Below are 20,000 nucleotides of genomic sequence, written 5' to 3' on the forward strand. Positions count from 1 at the left end.
AGTATTGTTCAGTTACTGTTCCAGTATTGTTCCAGTATAGATCAGGTAGAGGTACTGTTCTAGTATAGGTCAGGTAGTGGTATTGTTCCAGTATTGTTCCAGTATAGATCAGGTAGAGGTACTGTTCCAGTATTGTTCCAGTATAGGTCAGGTAGATGTACTGTTCCAGTATAGGTCAGGTAGAGATACTGTTCCTGTATAGGTCAGATAGAGGTACTGTTCCAGTATTGTGCCAATATAGGTAAGGTATAGGTACTGTTCCAGTATTGTTCCAGTATAGGTCAGGTATAGGTACTGTTCCAGTATTGTTCCAGTATAGGTCAGGTAGAGGCACTGTTCCAGTATTGTTCCAGTATAGGCCAGGTAGAGGTACTGTTCCAATATTGGTCAGGTAGATGTACTGTTCCAGTATAGGTCAGGTAGAGCTACTGTTCCAGTATAGGTCAGGTAGAGCTACTGTTCCAGTATTGGTCAGGTAGATGTACTGTTCCAGTATTGTTCCAGTATAGATCAGGTAGAGGTACTGTTCCAGTATTGTGCCAATATAGGTAAGGTATAGGTACTGTTCCAGTATTGTTCCAGTATAGGTCAGGTAGAGGTACTGTTCCAGTATAGGTCAGGTAGAGGTACTGTTCCAGTATAGGTCAGGTAGAGGTACTGTTCCAGTATAGGTCAGGTAGAGGTACTGTTCCAGTATAGATCAGGTAGAGGTACTGTTCCAGTATAGATCGGGTAGAGGTACTGTTCCAGTATAGATCGGGTAGAGGTACTGTTCCAGTATAGATCGGGTAGAGGTACTGTTCCAGTATAGATCAGGTAGAGTTACTGTTCCAGTATTGTTCCAGTATAGATCAGGTAGAGGTACTGTTCAAGTATAGGTCAGGTAGTGGTATTGTTCCAGTATTGTTCCAGTATAGATCAGGTAGAGGTACTGTTCCAGTATTGTTCCAGTATAGGTCAGGTAGATGTACTGTTCCAGTATAGGTCAGGTAGAGATACTGTTCCAGTATTGTTCCAGTATAGGTCAGGTAGACGTACTGTTCCAGTATAGATCAGGTAGAGATACTGTTCCAGTATAGGTCAGGTAGAGGTACTGTTCCAGTATAGGTCAGGTAGAGGTACTGTTCCAGTATAGGTCAGGTAGAGGTACTGTTCCAGTATAGGTCAGGTAGAGGTACTGTTCCAGTATAGGTCGGGTAGAGGTACTGTTCCAGTATAGATCGGGTAGAGGTACTGTTCCAGTATAGATCGGGTAGAGGTACTGTTCCAGTATAGATCGGGTAGAGGTACTGTTCCAGTATAGATCGGGTAGAGGTACTGTTCCAGTATAGATCGGGTAGAGGTACTGTTCCAGTATAGATCGGGTAGAGGTACTGTTCCAGTATAGATCGGGTAGAGGTACTGTTCCAGTATAGATCGGGTAGAGGTACTGTTCCAGTATAGATCGGGTAGAGGTACTGTTCCAGTATAGATCGGGTAGAGGTACTGTTCCAGTATAGGTCAGGTAGAGGTACTGTTCCAGTATTGTTGCAGTATAGGTCAGATAGAGGTATTGTTCCAGTATAGATCAGGTAGAGGTACTGTTCCAGTATAGGTCAGGTAGAGGTACTGTTCCAGTATAGGTCAGGTAGAGGTACTGTTCCAGTATAGGTCAGATAGAGGTACTGTTCCAGTATAGATCAGGTAGAGGTACTGTTCCAGTATAGGTCAGGTAGAGATACTGTTCCAGTATTGTTCCAGTATAGGTCAGATAGAGGTATTGTTCCAGTATAGATCAGGTAGAGGTACTGTTCCAGTATAGGTCAGATAGAGGTACTGTTCCAGTATAGATCAGGTAGAGGTACTGTTCCAGTATAGGTCAGGTAGAGATACTGTTCCAGTATTGTTCCAGTATAGGTCAGATAGAGGTACTGTTCCAGTATAGATCAGGTAGAGATACTGTTCCAGTATAGGTCAGGTAGAGGTACTGTTCCAGTATAGGTCAGGTAGAGGTACTGTTCCAGTATAGATCGGGTAGAGGTACTGTTCCAGTATAGATCGGGTAGAGGTACTGTTCCAGTATAGATCGGGTAGAGGTACTGTTCCAGTATAGATCGGGTAGAGGTACTGTTCCAGTATAGATCGGGTAGAGGTACTGTTCCAGTATAGATCAGGTAGAGTTACTGTTCCAGTATTGTTCCAGTATAGATCGGTAGAGGTACTGTTGCAGTATTGTTCCAGTATAGGTCAGGTAGAGGTATTGTTCCAGTATAGGTCAGGTAGAGGTACTGTTCCAGTATTGTTCCAGTATAGGTCAGGTAGAGGTACTGTTCCAGTATAGGTCAGGTAGAGGTACTGTTCCAGTATAGGTCAGGTAGAGGTACTGTTCCAGTATAGATCGGGTAGAGGTACTGTTCCAGTATAGATCGGGTAGAGGTACTGTTCCAGTATAGATCGGGTAGAGGTACTGTTCCAGTATAGATCGGGTAGAGGTACTGTTCCAGTATAGATCGGGTAGAGGTACTGTTCCAGTATAGATCGGGTAGAGGTACTGTTCCAGTATAGATCAGGTAGAGTTACTGTTCCAGTATTGTTCCAGTATAGATCAGGTAGAGTTACTGTTGCAGTATTGTTCCAGTATAGGTCAGGTAGAGGTACTGTTCCAGTATTGTTCCAGTATAGGTCAGGTAGAGGTACTGTTCCAGTGTTGATCAGGTAGAGGTATTGTTCCAGTATAGATCAGGTAGAGGTACTGTTCAAGTATAGGTCAGGTAGTGGTATTGTTCCAGTATTGTTCCAGTATAGGTCAGTTAGAGGTACTGTTCCAGTATTGTTCCAGTATAGGTCAGGTAGATGTACTGTTCCAGTATTGTTCCAGTATAGGTCAGGTAGAGGTACTGTTCCAGTATAGGTCAGGTAGAGGTATTGTTCCAGTATAGGTCAGGTAGAGGTACTGTTCCAGTATAGATCAGGTAGAGGTACTGTTCCAGTATTGTTCCAGTATAGATCAGGTAGAGGTATTGTTCCAGTATAGATCAGGTAGAGGTACTGTTCCAGTATTGTTCCAGTATAGATCAGGTAGAGGTACTGTTCCAGTATTGTTCCAGTATAGGTCAGGTAGAGGTATTGTTCCAGTATAGGTCAGGTAGAGGTACTGTTCCAGTATAGGTCAGGTAGATGTACTGTTCCAGGATTGTTCCAGTATAGATCAGGTAGAGGTACTGTTCCAGTATTGGTCAGGTAGAGGTATTGTTCCAGTATTGTTCCAGTATAGGTCAGGTAGATGTACTGTTCCAGTATAGGTCAGGTAGAGGTACTGTTCAGGTATAGGTCAGGTACAGGTACTGTTCCAGTATTGGTCAGGTAGAGGTATTGTTCCAGTATTGTTCCAGTATAGGTCAGGTAGAGGTACTGTTCCAGTATAGATCAGGTAGAGGTACTGTTCCAGTATTGTTCCAGTATAGGTCAGGTAGAGGTACTGTTCCAGTATAGGTCAGGTAGAGGTACTGTTCCAGTATAGGTCAGGTAGAGGTACTGTTCCGGTATAGGTCAGGTAGAGGTACTGTTCCGGTATAGGTCAGGTAGAGGTACTGTTCCGGTATAGGTCAGGTAGAGGTACTGTTCCGGTATAGGTCAGGTAGAGGTACTGTTCCAGTGATATTCCAGTAAACTATTGGTCAGGTAGAGGTATTGTTCCTGTGTCCAACCTGTCCAGTGTGTCCTTCCCACCCAGACCTCTAACCAGCCTGGAAGACTCTCCAAGGGTAGCCAAGATGTCTGCCATGGCCTCACCTTTCAGGGTTCCCCCTCTACAGGACCCCCCCGCCCCGGGCCCTGCCAACCTGGAATCAGAGGGTCCGCCACGCCTCGACGAGCCACCAGGTACCCACACTGCATATTTTACCCACATTGCAATGCATCAAGAACAAGTGGCCTCAAATCCTACCTAGGCCCTGTTTAAATGTAATCTTATAACATTAGTAATCAGATTTTTAGACTGCTGCTTTTCAACCTGACAGTGTCCTTCATTGAATGAGTATGTAGCCAACGAGTCCGGGTGGTCATTGATGAGAACTCACCCGTCACTATTTGTTTCGATGTGCTAATGCATATGTGTTTGTTATTTTCCAGCGTCAGCAAAGACCACTCCTAAGATTCTGCTACGCCCCAGCCCAGAGGATGAAGAGCTCTACGGGTGAGTAGATCACAGCCCAGAGTTATACTGCCTTGTATAAGAAACCCTGACCTGACTGTTGAGTAAAGGTTACATATGGAAGAGGAAGAGTCAGAGGAAGAGAGGCAGTAGAAAGACAGGAGTGTTCCTCTATTCCTCTTATTTGACTGAACCTTTATTTAACTAGGCGAGTCAGTTAAGATCTTTGTCGTCAATCTTCGTTTAAATAAATACAAATTCTTAAGACAATCATGGTACCAATAGTTGCTTCTAATACATCAGATGTAAACTCAGCAAAAAAAAAAGAAATGTCTCTTTTTTCAGGACCCTGTCTTTCAAAGATAATTCGTAAAAATCCAAATAACTTCACAGATCTTCATGGTAAAGGGTTTAAACACTGTTTCCCATGCTTGCTCAATGAACCATAAACAATTAATGAACGTGCACCTGTGGAAAGGTCGTTAAGACAAAAGCAGCTTACAGACGGTAGGCAATTAAGGTCACAGTTATGAAAACTTAGGACACTAAAGAGGCCTTTCTACTGACTCTGAAAAACACCAAAAGAAAGATGCCCAAGGTCCCTGCTCATCTGCGTGAACGTGCCTTAGGCATGCTGCAAGGAGGCATGAGGACTGCAGATGTGGCCAGGGCAAAAAATTGCAATGTCCGTACTGGGAGACGCCTAAGACAGCACAACAGGGAGACAGGACGGACAGCTGACCGTCCTCGCAGTGGCAGACCACGTGTAACAACACCTGCACAGGATCGGTACATCCGAACATCACACCTGCGGGACAGGTACAGGATGGAAACAACAACTGCCCGAGTTACACCAGGAACGCACAATCCCTCCATCAGTGCTCAGACTGTCCGCAATAGGCTGAGAGAGGCTGGACTGAGGGCTTGTAGGCCTGTTGTAAGGCAGGTCCTCACCAGACATCACTGGCAACAACGTCGTCTATGGGCACAAACCCACCGTTGCTGGACCAGACAGGACTGGCAAAAAGTGCTCTTTACTGCGAAGTCGCGGTTTTGTCTCACCAGGGGTGATGGTCGGATTCGCGTTTATAGTCGAAGGAATGAGCGTTACACCGAGGCCTGTACTCTGGAGTGGGATCGATTTGGAGGTGGAGGGTCCGTCATGGTCTGGGGCGGTGTGTCACAGCATCATCGGACTGGGCTTGTTGTCATTGCAGGCAATCTCAATGCTGTGCGTTACAGGGAAGACATCCTCCTCCCTCATGTGGTACCCTTCCCGCAGGCTCATCCTGACATGACCCTCCAGCATGACAATGCCACCAGCCATACTGCTCGTTCTGTGCGTGATTTCCCATTGAGCACGTCTGGGACCTGTTGGATTGGATGGAGAGGGCTAGGGCCATTCCCCCCAGATATGTCTGGGAACTTGCAGGTGCCTTGGTGGAAGAGTGGGGTAACATCTCACAGCAAGAACTGGCAAATCTGGTGCAGTCCATGAGGAGGAGATGCACTGCAGTACTTAATGCAGCTGGTGGCCACACTAGATACTGACTGTTACTTTTGATTTTGACCCCCCCTTTGTTCAGGGACACATTATTCCATTTCTGTTAGTCACATGTCTGTGGAACTTGTTCAGTTTATGTCTCAGTTGTTGAATCTTGTTATGTTCATACAAATATTTACACATGTTAAGTTTGCTGAAAATAAATGTAGTTGACAGTGAGAGGACATTTTATGCTGAGTTTATGTCCTTAAACCGATTATTTAAAAAACATGCACAGAAAAAGTTAGAATGATAGTTTCGTTGCTCATGGCAGCCTGCAGTACCCCAGTCGGCCTTCAACTTGAATTACTCAATGATTTTTATTTATTTATTATTTAACCTTTATTTAACTAGGCAAGTCAGTTAAGAACAAATTATTATTTACAATGACGGCCTTCCAAAAGGCAAAAGGCCTCCTGCGGGGACGGGGGCTGGGATAAAAAAAAAAAGAAAGTTGGACAAAACACACATCATGACAAGGGAGACACCACAACACTACATAAAGAGAGACACCACAACACTACATAAAGAGAGACACCACAACACTACATAAAGAGAGACACCACAACACTACATAAAGAGAGACACCACAACACTACATAAAGAGAGACACCACAACACTACATAAAGAGAGACACCACAACACTACATAAAGAGAGACACCACAACACTACATAAAGAGAGACACCACAACACTACATAAAGAGAGACACCACAACACTACATAAAGAGAGACACCACAACACTACATAAAGAGAGACACCACAACACTACATAAAGAGAGACACCACAACACTACATAAAGAGAGACACCACAACACTACATAAAGAGAGACACCACAACACTACATAAAGAGAGACACCACAACACTACATAAAGAGAGACCTAAGACAGCAACACAGCATGGCAGCAACACATGACAACACAGCATGGCAGCAACACATGACAACACAGCATGGCAGCAACACATGACAACACAACATGGCAGCAACACATGACAACACAGCATGGCAGCAACACCACATGACAACACAACATGGCAGCAATACATGACAACACAGCATGGCAGCAACACCACATGACAACACAACATGGCAGCAACACATGACAACACAGCATGGCAGCAACACATGACACCACAGCATGGCAGCAACACCACATGACAACACAACATGGCAGCAACACATGACACCACAGCATGGCAGCAACACCACATGACAACACAGCATGGTAGCAACACCACATGACAACACAACATGGCAGCAACACATGACAACACAGCATGGTAGCAACACAACATGACAACACAGCATGGTAGCAACACCACATGACAACACAACATGGCAGCAACACATGACACCACAGCATGGCAGCAACACCACATGACAACACAACATGGCAGCAACACATGACACCACAGCATGGCAGCAACACCACATGACAACACAACATGGCAGCAACACATGACAACACAGCATGGTAGCAACACAACATGACAACACAGCATGGCAGCAACACCACATGACAACACAACATGGCAGCAACACATGACACCACAGCATGGCAGCAACACCACATGACAACACAACATGGCAGCAACACATGACACCACAGCATGGCAGCAACACCACATGACAACACAACATGGCAGCAACACATGACAACACAGCATGGTAGCAACACAACATGACAACACAGCATGGTAGCAACACCACATGACAACACAGCATGGTAGCAACACCACATGACAACACAGCATGGTAGCAACACCACATGACAACACAGCATGGTAGCAACACCACATGACAACACAACATGGCAGCAACACATGACAACACTGCATGGTAGCAACACAACATGGTAGCAGCACAAAACATGGTACAAACATTATTGTGCACAGACAACAGCACAAAGGGCAAGAAGGTAGAGACAACACTACATCACGCGAAGCAGCCACAACTGTCAGTAAGAGTGTCCATGATTGAGACTTTGAATGTAGAGACAGAGATAAAACTGTACAGTTTGAGTGTTTTTTGCAGTGTGTTTGTGTGTATCTCACCTACTGAGTTGATCCTGCAGGAACCACTTGTAATCTTGCCATCCATTCAGGGCTAACACGGTGATGGTGAGTTTCCAGAAGGGGGACAGTGTGGGTCTGAGGCTGGCGGGGGGCAACGATGTGGGCATCTTCATCGCTGGCATCCAGGAGGGCAGTCCTGCCGAAGAGGAGGGCCTACGCACTGGAGACCAGATCATAAAGGTAACCACCTTTGACCTTTGGCACTGTGAACGGCCTTGACCGTCTGAATTCAATACAAAACTTGTAAAAGCGTGTGTGTGTGTGTGTGTGCAGGTGAACAAGGTAGAATTCCGAGGCATCGTGAGAGAGGAGGCTGTTCTCTGTCTGTTGGAGATTCCTAAAGGAGAGGACGTCACCATACTGGCCCAGAGTAAACTTGATGGTGAGGCTTTACACACTTCAACATTCACACTGTTTCACACTGTTCTAGAGTCTTACACAGCTGTGTTCTGGAGCGTTCTAGAGTCTTACAGGGCATGTCAGTGTTCTAGAGCGTTCTAGAGTCTTACAGGGCATGTCAGTGTTCTAGAGCGTTCTAGAGTCTTACAGGGCATGTCAGTGTTCTAGAGCGTTCTAGAGTCTTACAGGGCATGTCAGTGTTCTAGAGCGTTCTAGAGTCTTACAGGGCATGTCAGTGTTCTAGAGCGTTCAAGAGTTCTTACACACCAGAGTTCTAGTGGGTTCTACCGTTATACATAGCATGTCAGTGTTCTACAGGGTTCTAGAGTTTTCATCATGTTTCACTGTGTCCCATGGGCTTTCCTAGGGTTTTAGGTTCCAATATAGTACCCCGGAGGGTTCTAGACATTTTGTTCTAGGGGTCCCCCAAAGTTCCAAAGTTCTAAGTTGCCCTTCAGTATTCACTAGAGTTATCCACATAATGGGATTTCATTGCAGTAGAAAAATACTTAGATTTTTCCTACTTTGCCTGGGAGATACGTTCACTAAATGTTTACTTTCATTAAATGATACAATGTTTCCTGACGAGACATTTAGTCTGAGTTTCAAATCAACAATGTGGAACAGCTTGACAGGAAGGGAGAAGGCAGCCCTAGTCTAGTTGAATCGGTGCTTTATGTAGGATATGAGAGGATTCAAGTGAACAGTGGAATAAACCCCTGAGCTGTGGTTCATACTGTCCTCTCTACTCATTACACTAACACTGTGGTTCATACTGTCCTCTCTACTCATTACACTAACACTGTGGTTCATACTGTCCTCTCTACTCATTACACTAACACTGTGGTTCATACTGTCCTCTCTACTCATTACACTAACACTGTGGTTCATACTGTCCTCGCTGCTCATTACACTAACACTGTGGTTCATACTGTCCTCTCTACTCATTACACTAACACTGTGGTTCATACTGTCCTCTCTACTCATTACACTAACACTGTGGTTCATACTGTCCTCTCTACTCATTACACTAACACTGTGGTTCATACTGTCCTCGCTGCTCATTACACTAACACTGTGGTTCATACTGTCCTCTCTGCTCATTACACTAACACTGTGGTTCATACTGTCCTCTCTACTCATTACACTAACACTGTGGTTCATACTGTCCTCTCTACTCATTACACTAACACTGTGGTTCATACTGTCCTCTCTACTCATTACACTAACACTGTGGTTCATACTGTCCTCTCTACTCATTACACTAACACTGTGGTTCATACTGTCCTCTCTACTCATTACACTAACACTGTGGTTCATACTGTCCTCTCTACTCATTACACTAACACTGTGGTTCATACTGTCCTCTCTACTCATTACACTAACACTGTGGTTCATACTGTCCTCTCTACTCATTACACTAACACTGTGGTTCATACTGTCCTCTCTGCTCATTACACTAACACTGTGGTTCATACTGTCCTCTCTACTCATTACACTAACACTGTGGTTCATACTGTCCTCTCTACTCATTACACTAACACTGTGGTTCATACTGTCCTCGCTGCTCATTACACTAACACTGTGAATCATACTGTCCTCTCTGCTCATTACACTAACACTGTGGTTCATACTGTCCTCTCTACTCATTACACTAACACTGTGGTTCATACTGTCCTCGCTGCTCATTACACTAACACTGTGGTTCATACTGTCCTCTCTGCTCATTACACTAACACTGTGGTTCATACTGTCCTCTCTACTCATTACACTAACACTGTGGTTCATACCCCAGGACTACACACATGCAGACACGCACAGAGAGCAACACACACACACACACACACACACACACACACACACACACACACACACACACACACACACACACACACACACACACACACATACAGAGGGGCACACAAGTTACTGAATGAGAACATTGTCTCATTGCCCTGAATTGTGACATGTAACTTGTAGACTGTGTCTGGAAACGTGTGTTAGTGTTCATGTATGTAGTCAATGAATCTGTAATAACTGTGTCAGTGTGCTGTTTATCTGTAATAACTGTGTCAGTGTGCTGTTTATCTGTAATAACTGTGTCAGTGTGCTGTATATCTGTAATAACTGTGTCAGTGTGCTGTTTATCTGTAATAACTGTGTCAGTCAGTGTGCTGTTTATCTGTAATAACTGTGTCAGTCAGTGTGCTGTTTATCTGTAATAACTGTGTCAGTGTGCTGTTTATCTGTAATAACTGTGTCAGTGTGCTGTTTATCTGTAATAACTGTGTCAGTGTGCTGTTTATCTGTAATAACTGTGTCAGTCAGTGTGCTGTTTATCTGTAATAACTGTGTCAGTCAGTGTGCTGTTTATCTGTAATAACTGTGTCAGTCAGTGTGCTGTTTATCTGTAATAACTGTGTCAGTGTGCTGTTTATCTGTAATAACTGTGTCAGTCAGTGTGCTGTTTATCTGTAATAACTGTGTCAGTCAGTGTGCTGTTTATCTGTAATAACTGTGTCAGTCAGTGTGCTGTTTATCTGTAATAACTGTGTCAGTCAGTGTGCTGTTTATCTGTAATAACTGTGTCAGTGTGCTGTTTATCTGTAATAACTGTGTCAGTGTGCTGTTTATCTGTAATAACTGTGTCAGTCAGTGTGCTGTTTATCTGTAATAACTGTGTCAGTCAGTGTGCTGTTTATCTGTAATAACTGTGTCAGTGTGCTGTTTATCTGTAATAACTGTGTCAGTCAGTGTGCTGTTTATCTGTAATAACTGTGTCAGTGTGCTGTTTATCTGTAATAACTGTGTCAGTGTGCTGTTTATCTGTAATAACTGTGTCAGTGTGCTGTTTATCTGTAATAACTGTGTCAGTCAGTGTGCTGTTTATCTGTAATAACTGTGTCAGTGTGCTGTTTATCTGTAATAACTGTGTCAGTCAGTGTGCTGTTTATCTGTAATAACTGTGTCAGTGTGCTGTTTATCTGTAATAACTGTGTCAGTGTGCTGTTTATCTGTAATAACTGTGTCAGTCAGTGTGCTGTTTATCTGTAATAACTGTGTCAGTGTGCTGTTTATCTGTAATAACTGTGTCAGTGTGCTGTTTATCTGTAATAACTGTGTCAGTGTGCTGTTTATCTGTAATAACTGTGTCAGTGTGCTGTTTATCTGTAATAACTGTGTCAGTGTGCTGTTTATCTGTAATAACTGTGTCAGTGTGCTGTTTATCTGTAATAACTGTCAGTTAGTGGGTTGTGTCTGTAATAACTGTGTCAGTGTGCTGTTTATCTGTAATAACTGTGTCAGTGTGCTGTTTATCTGTAATAACTGTGTCAGTGTGCTGTTTATCTGTAATAACTGTGTCAGTGTGCTGTTTATCTGTAATAACTGTCAGTTAGTGGGTTGTGTCTGTAATAACTGTGTCAGCTAGTGTGCTGTTTATCTGTAATAACTGTCAGTTAGTGGGTTGTGTCTGTAATAACTGTGTCAGCTAGTGTGCTGTATACTAGTCTATCTACATGCTCCTGGTGCTCAGACGTATCTCTGTAACTATGGTTACGTCCCAAATGGACCCCTATTTCCTTCATAGTGCCACTACTTTTTGACCAGGGGATCAAAAGTACTGCACTAGGTTGCTATGTGGGACTCATCCTGTCTGTGTGAGGTACAGGGGGCCTCATCTACAGACAGACGGACAGACGGGCAGACGGGCAGACGGACAGACGGGCGAGCTGGGTTGTTAGGGGAGAGCTGTAGGAGCACTACTGAATTTGGAACCACACCAAATCTTGTTCTCTCTAACTGCGCACACACACACACACACACACACACACACTGACAGCAGAATGACAGACACTGTCCCTCAACTTATGGCAGGCAGCAATGTAGTGCGCTGCCAACCCACAGCTCTCTGCATCCTCCCCCAACAGGACGGGTAGCCTATCCTCATCAGAGAGGTCTTTGAAACCTTGAATAAGGGTTTCAAATTTGGGGAAATGACACTCTCTAATTGTTTTATATTTTTGACATTTTGTCAGGAAATGCAGCTCCGTCTCAGGTTCTGCTGTTGTGCAGTGGTTGCACAGCCTTTCCTCTACAGGGAGCCAGGTTTTCCTGTGTCTACCCTTCTCAATGGCAAGGCTGTGCTCACTGAGCCTGTACTTTGTCAAGGTTTTTCTAAGGTTTTGATTAGTAACCATGGTCAAATATTTAGCCACGGTGTACTGTCGATTTAGGGCCAGATAGCACTGCATTTTGCTTTGTGTTTGTGCTTGTGTTTCCCAATAAGCAATGTAGTTTTGTTTTGACTGTGTTGTAATTTGGTTTATCCTGATTGATTGGTTGTTCTGGTCCTGAGGCTTCAGTGTGTTAGTAGAACAGGTTTGTGAACTCAGCCCCAGGACCAGCTGGATGAGGGGACTCTTTTCTTTGCTCAACTCTTGGTATTGCAGGGCTAGGTAAAGATATGAGAGGGGGTCACTGTATTTTAGATGTTTCCAAAACTTAATTGCTGTTTTTTGAGTTTTTATTATTAGTTGATATTGGCCTAATTCTGCCCTGCATGCATTGTTTGTAGTTTTCCTCTGGACATGTAGGAGAATCTTACAGAACTCTGCATGCAGGGTTTCAATGGGGTGTTTGTCCCATTTGGTGAAATCTTGTTTTGCAAGTGGACTCCACACCTCGCTGCCATAAAGTGCAATTGGTTCAATGACATATTCAATTAGTTTTAGCCAAATTTTAATAGGTATTTGAATTTGCTTTTTAATGGCGTAGAATGCCCTGCGTGCTTTCTCTCTCAGTTCATTCACTGCCTCATTAAGGTGTCCAGTTGAGCTTATTTTTAAACCTAAGTAATTGTAGTGTGTACAGTACTCTATATATTTAAACCTAAGTGATTGTAGTGTGTACAGTACTCTATATATTTAAACCTCAGTAATTGTAGTGTGTACAGTACTCTATATATTTAAACCTCAGTAATTGTAGTGTGTACAGTACTCTATATATTTAAACCTAAGTGATTGTAGTGTGTACAGTACTCTATATTTAAACCTCAGTAATTGTAGTGTGTACAGTACTCTATATATTTAAACCTCAGTAATTGTAGTGTGTACAGTACTCTATATATTTAAACCTAAGTGATTGTAGTGTGTACAGTACTCTATATATTTAAACCTCAGTAATTGTAGTGTATACTGTACTCTATATATTTAAACCTAAGTGATTGTAGTGTGTACAGTACTCTATATATTTAAACCTCAGTAATTGTAGTGTGTACTGTACTCTATATATTTTGTACCAATTGAGAACTTGGGTCTAATTCCCTGAGATCTGGATCTCTCTCTACACTCACTTTCTCTCTCCACTCACTCTCTCTCTCTCTCTCTCTCTCTCTCCCTTATCCCCTCCCCTCCTCTCTTTCTCTTTTCCTCGCCCTCTCTCCCTTATCCCCTCCCTCCTTTCTTTCTCTTTTCCTCGCCCTCTCTCCCTTATCCCCTCCTCTCTCTTTCTCTTTTCCTCGCCCTCTCTTCCTTATCTCCTCCTCTCTTTCTCTTTTCCTCGCCCTCTCTCCCTTATCCCCTCCTCTCTTTCTCTTTTCCTCGCCCTCTCTCCCTTATCCCCTCCCTCCCCTCCTTTCTCGTTCTCCCTCCCTCTCTCTCTCCTCCTCTCCCTTATCCCCTCCCTCTTCTCTTTTCCTCGCCCTCTCTCCCTTATCCCCTCACTCCCCTCCTCTCTCTTTCTCCCTCCCTTTCTCCAGTCTACAATGACATCCTGGTGTCTGGTCGTGGGGACTCCTTCTTTATCAGGACTCATTTTGAGTATGAGCGGGAGGCTCCCCAGAGCCTGGCTTTCTCCAGAGGGGAGATCTTTAAGGTGGTGGACACTCTCTACGACGGCAAGCTGGGCAACTGGCTGGCCATTCGCACCGGCAAGGACAAACAGCTGCTAGAGAAGGGCATCATCCCCAACAAGAGCAGGTAAACATCCCTAAGGGATCATCCATAATGAACAGGTAATCATCCCTAAGGCATCATCTGTAATGAACAGGTAATCATCCCTAAGGCACCATCCATAATGAACAGGTAATCACCCCTAACTAGAGCAGGTGCGATGAACTGGGAGGAAACTAAATGAGAGTTTCTGAAGTTAGGATTTGGCCCAGCTATAGTAACTTTTCGAGGACAGATAAGATTCCCTGGCCATCAGTTGACTGTTAGGGGAGTGTTCAGTCACATCAGGACCATCTCTCTCTGTCACGTTGGTATGAAGAGATTCTGGAGACAGACGCAGGAATGCGTAATCGTTTGTTATTGTACCTCATTTACGGCGTGCCGTGTAAAAACACGGGGTTGAAACCCAAACAAAAGAGCGAGGAGTACCTCGAATAAATAACACACGCGCACAATGATACCACACGGGACGAGACCCGTAATCATCTGCGCAATCCACAAGGGCACGAAAGCCAAAACACACAGCACAGGTACTCACACTCCTCATCTCTCATCACTCCTCATCTCTCCTCATCTCTCATCTCTCCTCATCTCTCATCACTCCTCATCTCTCATCACTCCTCATCTCTCATCACTCCTCATCTCTCATCACTTTCTGCTCTCTTCTGTTCTGACCCGTCTCACCAAATGTCTCTCTCTCTCTCCCTGTCTCTTTCATGCCCTCTCTCTCTCTCTCTCTCTCTCTCTCTCTCTCTCTCTCTCTCTCAATTCAATTCAAGGGGCTTTATTGGCATGGGAAATATATGTTTACATTGCCAAAGCAAGTGAAATGGATAAACAAAAGTGAAATAAACAATAAAAAGTAAACAGTAAATATTACACTCAAAGAATAAAGACATTTCAAATGTCAAATTATGTATATATACAGTGTTGTAACGATGTGCAAATAGTTAAAGTAAAAAAGAGAAAATAAATAAAGATAAATGTGTTTTATTTACAATGGTGTTTGTTCTTCACTGGTTGCCCTTTTCTTGTGGCATCAGGTCACAAATCTTGCTGCTGTGATGGCACACTGTGGAATTTCACCCAGTAGATATGGGAGTTTATCAAATTTGTTTTGTTTTCAAGTTCTTTGTGGATCTGTGTAATCTGAGGGAAATATGTGTCTCTAATATGGTCATACTCTCTGTCTGTCGGTCTCTCTCTCTCCCCCCTCCCTCCCTCCCTCCCAGGGCTGACCAGATGGCGAGTGTCCAGAACTCCCAGAAGGCCGCTGGGACGGACCGGGCTGACTTCTGGCGTCTGCGGGGCCAAAGGGCAGCCAAGAGAAAGGAGCTGAGGAAGAGCAGAGAGGACGTCAGTGCTACGCCCGTCGCCACACGCTTCCCCGCGTACGAGAGAGTCGTGCTCCGAGAGGGTGGGTCTGACATTCTAAGGAAACGACACAAGAAATAAGAGAGGAGAGGAGAGGAGAGGAGAGGAGAGGAGAGGAGAGGAGAGGAGAGGAGAGGAGGTAGAGGATAGGAGAGAAGAGGAGAGGGGAGGTAGGAGAGAGGAGAAGGGAAATGAGAGGAGAGGGAGAAGAGAGGAGAGGGGGGAGGAGATGAGAGGGAGGGAGAAGACACAGGGAGGAGAAGAGAGGGAAGAGAGAAGAGAGGGAGGAGAGAAAAGGGAGAAGAGGAGAGAGGGAGAGAAGTGAGGGAAAAGAGAGGGAGAGGAGAGAGGGGGAGAGGAGAGGGAGATGGAAATGAGGGAGAAGAGAGGAGAGGGAGAAGAGCGAAGAGAAAGGGGAGAAGAGAGGGGGTTGGGAGGAGAGTGGAGAGAAGAGAGGAGAAGGAGAGGTAAATGAGGGAGAAGAGAGGAGAGGGAGAAGAGCGAAGAGAAAGGGGACAAGAGAGGGGGGACAGGGGAGAAGAGAAGAGAGGAAGGAGAAAGGAAGGGACAGTTGAGGGTAAGTATATCATTGAGGAGAGGAGGAAGTTGAGAAGTATATCATTGAGGAGAGGAGAGGGGGAAGTTGAGGAGAAGTATATCATTGAGGAGAGGAGAGGGGGAAGTTGAGGAGAAGTATATCATTGAGGAGAGGAGAGGGGGAAGTTGAGGAGAAGTATAGCATTGAGGAGAGGAGAGGGGGAAGTTGAGGAGAAGTATATCATAGAGGAGAGGGGGAAGTTGAGGAGAAGTATATCATTGAGGAGAGGAGAGGGGGAAGTTGAGGAGAAGTATATCATTGAGGAGAGGAGAGGGGGAAGTTGAGGAGAAGTATATCATTGAGGAGAGAAGAGGGGGAAGTTGAGGAGAAGTATATCATTGAGGAGAGGAGAGGGGGAAGTTGAGGAGAAGTATAGCATTGAGGAGAGGAGAGGGGGAAGTTGAGGAGAAGTATATCATAGAGGAGAGGGGGAAGTTGAGGAGAAGTATATCATTGAGGAGAGGTATAGCATTGAGGAGAGGAGAGGGGGAAGTTGAGGAGAAGTATAGCATTGAGGAGAGGAGAGGAGGAAGTTGAGGAGAAGTATATCATTGAGGAGAGGAGAGGGGGAAGTTGAGGAGAAGTATATCATTGAGGAGAGGAGAGGGGGAAGTTGAGGGGAAGTATATCATTGAGGAGAGGAGAGGAGGAAGTTGAGGAGAAGTATATCATTGAGGAGAGGAGAGGGGGAAGTTGAGGAGAAGTATATCATTGAGGAGAGGAGGGGTGATAGAAAAGCAGGCCTGCATTGGGAAACAGACAGGAAACAACACACACACAGGAAGGGGTGGGGGGTGGGGGGTGCAGTGAGAGAAAGATGGTTGTCACGCTAAACACAGGAAATACACACCACAGGGGAGAACGAGGAGGTTGGAGGGTGAGGTGGGTGGGCGAGGGGGAGGGGAGAATGTGGGGGAGGCGAGGTGAGAGGGTGAGGGGAGAATGAGGGGGGAGAGGGTGAGAGGAGAGTGGTCCTCAGAGAGGGCATGTCAACGGGTCAGACAGGAGCTACTCCGTTCTGGAGAGGATACAGGAAGGTGGCGAGAGAAAGTTGATGAAAAGAGAGAGACGACGGGAGGAGATGGAAAGGAGAGAGGAAGGGAATGCCAAAGAGGAGAAAGACAAGGTTACAGAAGAATGGAATGTGACATTAGAAGGAGATAACTGGACAGAAGGGTAGAACAGGAGGAAGAGGAGTGTATCTATGAAACGAAGGACAGGAATGTATTAAAGCAGTTGCTCTCCCTCTGCTGTTGTTTCAGTCAAGCAGACTGGGCTGTTCTATGACTGAGACAGGACTGAGACAGGACTGAGACAGGACTGAGACAGGACTGAGACAGGACTGAGACAGGACTGAGACAGGACTGAGACAGGACTGAGACTGGACTGAGACTGGACTGAGACTGGACTGAGACACAGCTTCAATGGGCCTGGGCTACAACTGTATTGTTTCCCCTATCAGACACTGTTGGCCCCTCTAGCCACACACTTTTATACCCCTAACGTTGTGCATGGTAGACCCACTAATAGTCATGTTGTTTTGAGGTTGTGGTTGCTCCACTAAAAGTTTGTGATTATGCTGTGGGACTTAGAGGTCATTTGTGGTTTAGTACGGTACCCTGCGTCACCACTTCATTGCTCCAGACCACCACAAGGGGGAGTTAGAGCACTGATTATGCTTTTGAGTCCTACTGTGTCTCTAACTGACAATGAATGGGCGACATAAACCTAAATAGAAATGGATAATTCTGCACGACTTCAGTATTACTTACTAATAAAACTGTTGTTACACTAAGGTTTTTATTATTTTATTTTGTTTGGATTATTTTGATCTTGCTGTAGCCTCTCCCGACCGTCACGTTGTACAGCGCCTGAGTGGCGCAGTGGTCTAAGAGACTGCATAGCAGTGCAAGCTGTGTTGCTACAGATGCTGGTTCAATACCTGTGCATGCCTCAACTACGAGACCCATGAGATGACTGTAGATTTTTGGTTTCTCTCCCTTTAAAAACAGAAATGAATCATTCTAAATAACAAACTGGCTTTATTTACAAATTAGTAACAATGTCTCACCCCATGTTCAAGAATGGCCTTTTTCTCGCTCCTTTTACGTTATTTGAAAACAAAATAATCTCCAAAATATTGTTAATTTTTAACGAAGCGATTATTATTATTAATTTAGAATGATATAAAAGCCCCTTGGATATGCTCATAGATATATTATTAACCCTGCTATTAGCAGGACAATATATATTGGTCATGGCTCCTGAGTGACGCACAGTGGGATTCTCCAGCTGTATCCACTGAAAGCGTGCGAGGTTCAAGGCACGAGGGCAGGGGGTACGGGATGTGCCGCAGAGCCGCGCACAGGAAACAGAGTTAGCCCATGGGGAAGGGAGGAGAAGGAAGGGGAGGGGGTGGACCCCCACCCCGCCACACTGGGTAGCACAGAGCAACACTTTAAGGGGCATTGCACTAATAATGGCGCTGACTAGGGAAACGTTCCTGCTGTTATTAGTGCCAGTCTGCACGTTCAAACTAAAATAATGTAACTAATAATGGCATCTTTATGCTTTCGTTAATAAAATAATTATAAAAATACTCTTTCAAATTACTATGGGAATAAATATCACTGAATTACAGAAATGTTGGAACAAAGTTGTCTAATGAAGGTAGACAAATTGTTGCTTACTGGAAAATGCTCTTTCAAACACACACGGTCACGTTGTACAGCGCCATTATGGCTATTAGCAGGTAGCTGGACAATAGACTTGCCTAAAAGGATGGTAAGGGGTGAATTATATCGTCAAATGTATTTCTTAGTTAGGTTGGCTGTATCACAACCGGCAGTGATTGGTTGAAATGTCAGTTTTGGCGTTTATTCAGATTACAATCGCTCACTTTCGTTTAAAAAAAAAACGAAATAACCTCCAAAATATCGTTATATCAAGTTGATGGCACAGTCATATAGCCCCGGCACCTACATAAAGTTGAATGACTCACTCATTCGTGGCTTTGGATCAAAATAAATACATACCAACATTCTTTTTGATAGTCTTTAATAAAGAAATGTTTTGGTTATCCTGACCTGGACACCATGTACAGTATTATAATAGCCCATTATGGGCTGTTAGCAGGACAATATACCTTTACCAACACCTCTCTGTATTTTAATACTTTGTGGATGGGGCCTCCCCAGTGGCCTCCTCAGAAGCACCAGATCATCAGCAAACAGTAGACATTTGACTTCAGGTTCTAGTAGGGTGAGGCCGGGTGCTGCAGACTGTTCTAGTGCCCTCGCCAATTCGTTGATATATGTTGAAGAGGGTGGGGCTTAAGCTGCATCCCTGTCTCACCCCACGGCCTTGAGGAAAGAAATGTGTTTTTTGCACACTTGTTTGTTCTGTACATGGATTTTATATTGTTATATGTTTTTCTCACAACACCACTTGTTTTGTATAACAGACTGAAATTGAGTCGAAAGCTTTTTTGAAGTCAACAAAGCATGAGAAGACTTTGCCTTTTTTGTTTGTTTGTCAATTAGGGTGTGCAGTATGAATACGTGGTCTGTTGGGGTAGATGACAGAGCTGAGGATGATGTTAAAGAGTTTGAGTATAGCCAATAGCCAATTGGAATTTGTGGTCTGTATATTTTATCATTTCATGCAGGATACCATCAACACCACAGGCCTTTTTGGGTTGGAGGGTTTGTATTTTGTCCTATAGTTCATTCATTGTAATTGGAGAATCGAGTGGGTTCTGGTAGTCTTAAATAGTTGATTATAAGATTTGTAATTTAAATGTTTTTGCTGTTTATTCTTTGTTATAGGGCCAAACAGATTGGAGAAGTGATTTATCCACAATTCTCCGTTTTGGATAGATAACTCTTCGTGTTGTTGTTTGTTCTCTCTCTCTCTCTCTCTC

General features: G+C 44.3%; 1 protein-coding gene and 1 long non-coding RNA gene across 2 annotated transcripts in view; both read left to right on the forward strand.

The window, feature by feature from the left end:
* Window positions 1-1,177, forward strand: part of LOC120063472 — a 2,024-nt gene extending 847 nt beyond the window's left edge. Inside the window, exon 3 of the long non-coding RNA XR_005478509.1 lies at window positions 985-1,177. This is a non-coding gene — a long non-coding RNA (uncharacterized LOC120063472). The remainder of the gene's footprint in view (window positions 1-984) is intronic.
* LOC120063471 (tight junction protein ZO-2-like) overlaps window positions 1-20,000 on the forward strand; it is a 120,751-nt gene that overhangs the window by 83,864 nt on the left and 16,887 nt on the right. Inside the window, exons 9-14 of the mRNA XM_039013853.1 lie at window positions 3,713-3,861; window positions 4,111-4,174; window positions 7,786-7,936; window positions 8,030-8,138; window positions 13,914-14,133; window positions 15,339-15,523. Of these exons, the coding sequence (XP_038869781.1) occupies window positions 3,713-3,861; window positions 4,111-4,174; window positions 7,786-7,936; window positions 8,030-8,138; window positions 13,914-14,133; window positions 15,339-15,523 (878 nt within the window). The remainder of the gene's footprint in view (window positions 1-3,712; window positions 3,862-4,110; window positions 4,175-7,785; window positions 7,937-8,029; window positions 8,139-13,913; window positions 14,134-15,338; window positions 15,524-20,000) is intronic.

This window comes from Salvelinus namaycush, chromosome 18, assembly GCF_016432855.1.
Source record: "Salvelinus namaycush isolate Seneca chromosome 18, SaNama_1.0, whole genome shotgun sequence".
NCBI lineage: Eukaryota > Metazoa > Chordata > Actinopteri > Salmoniformes > Salmonidae > Salvelinus > Salvelinus namaycush.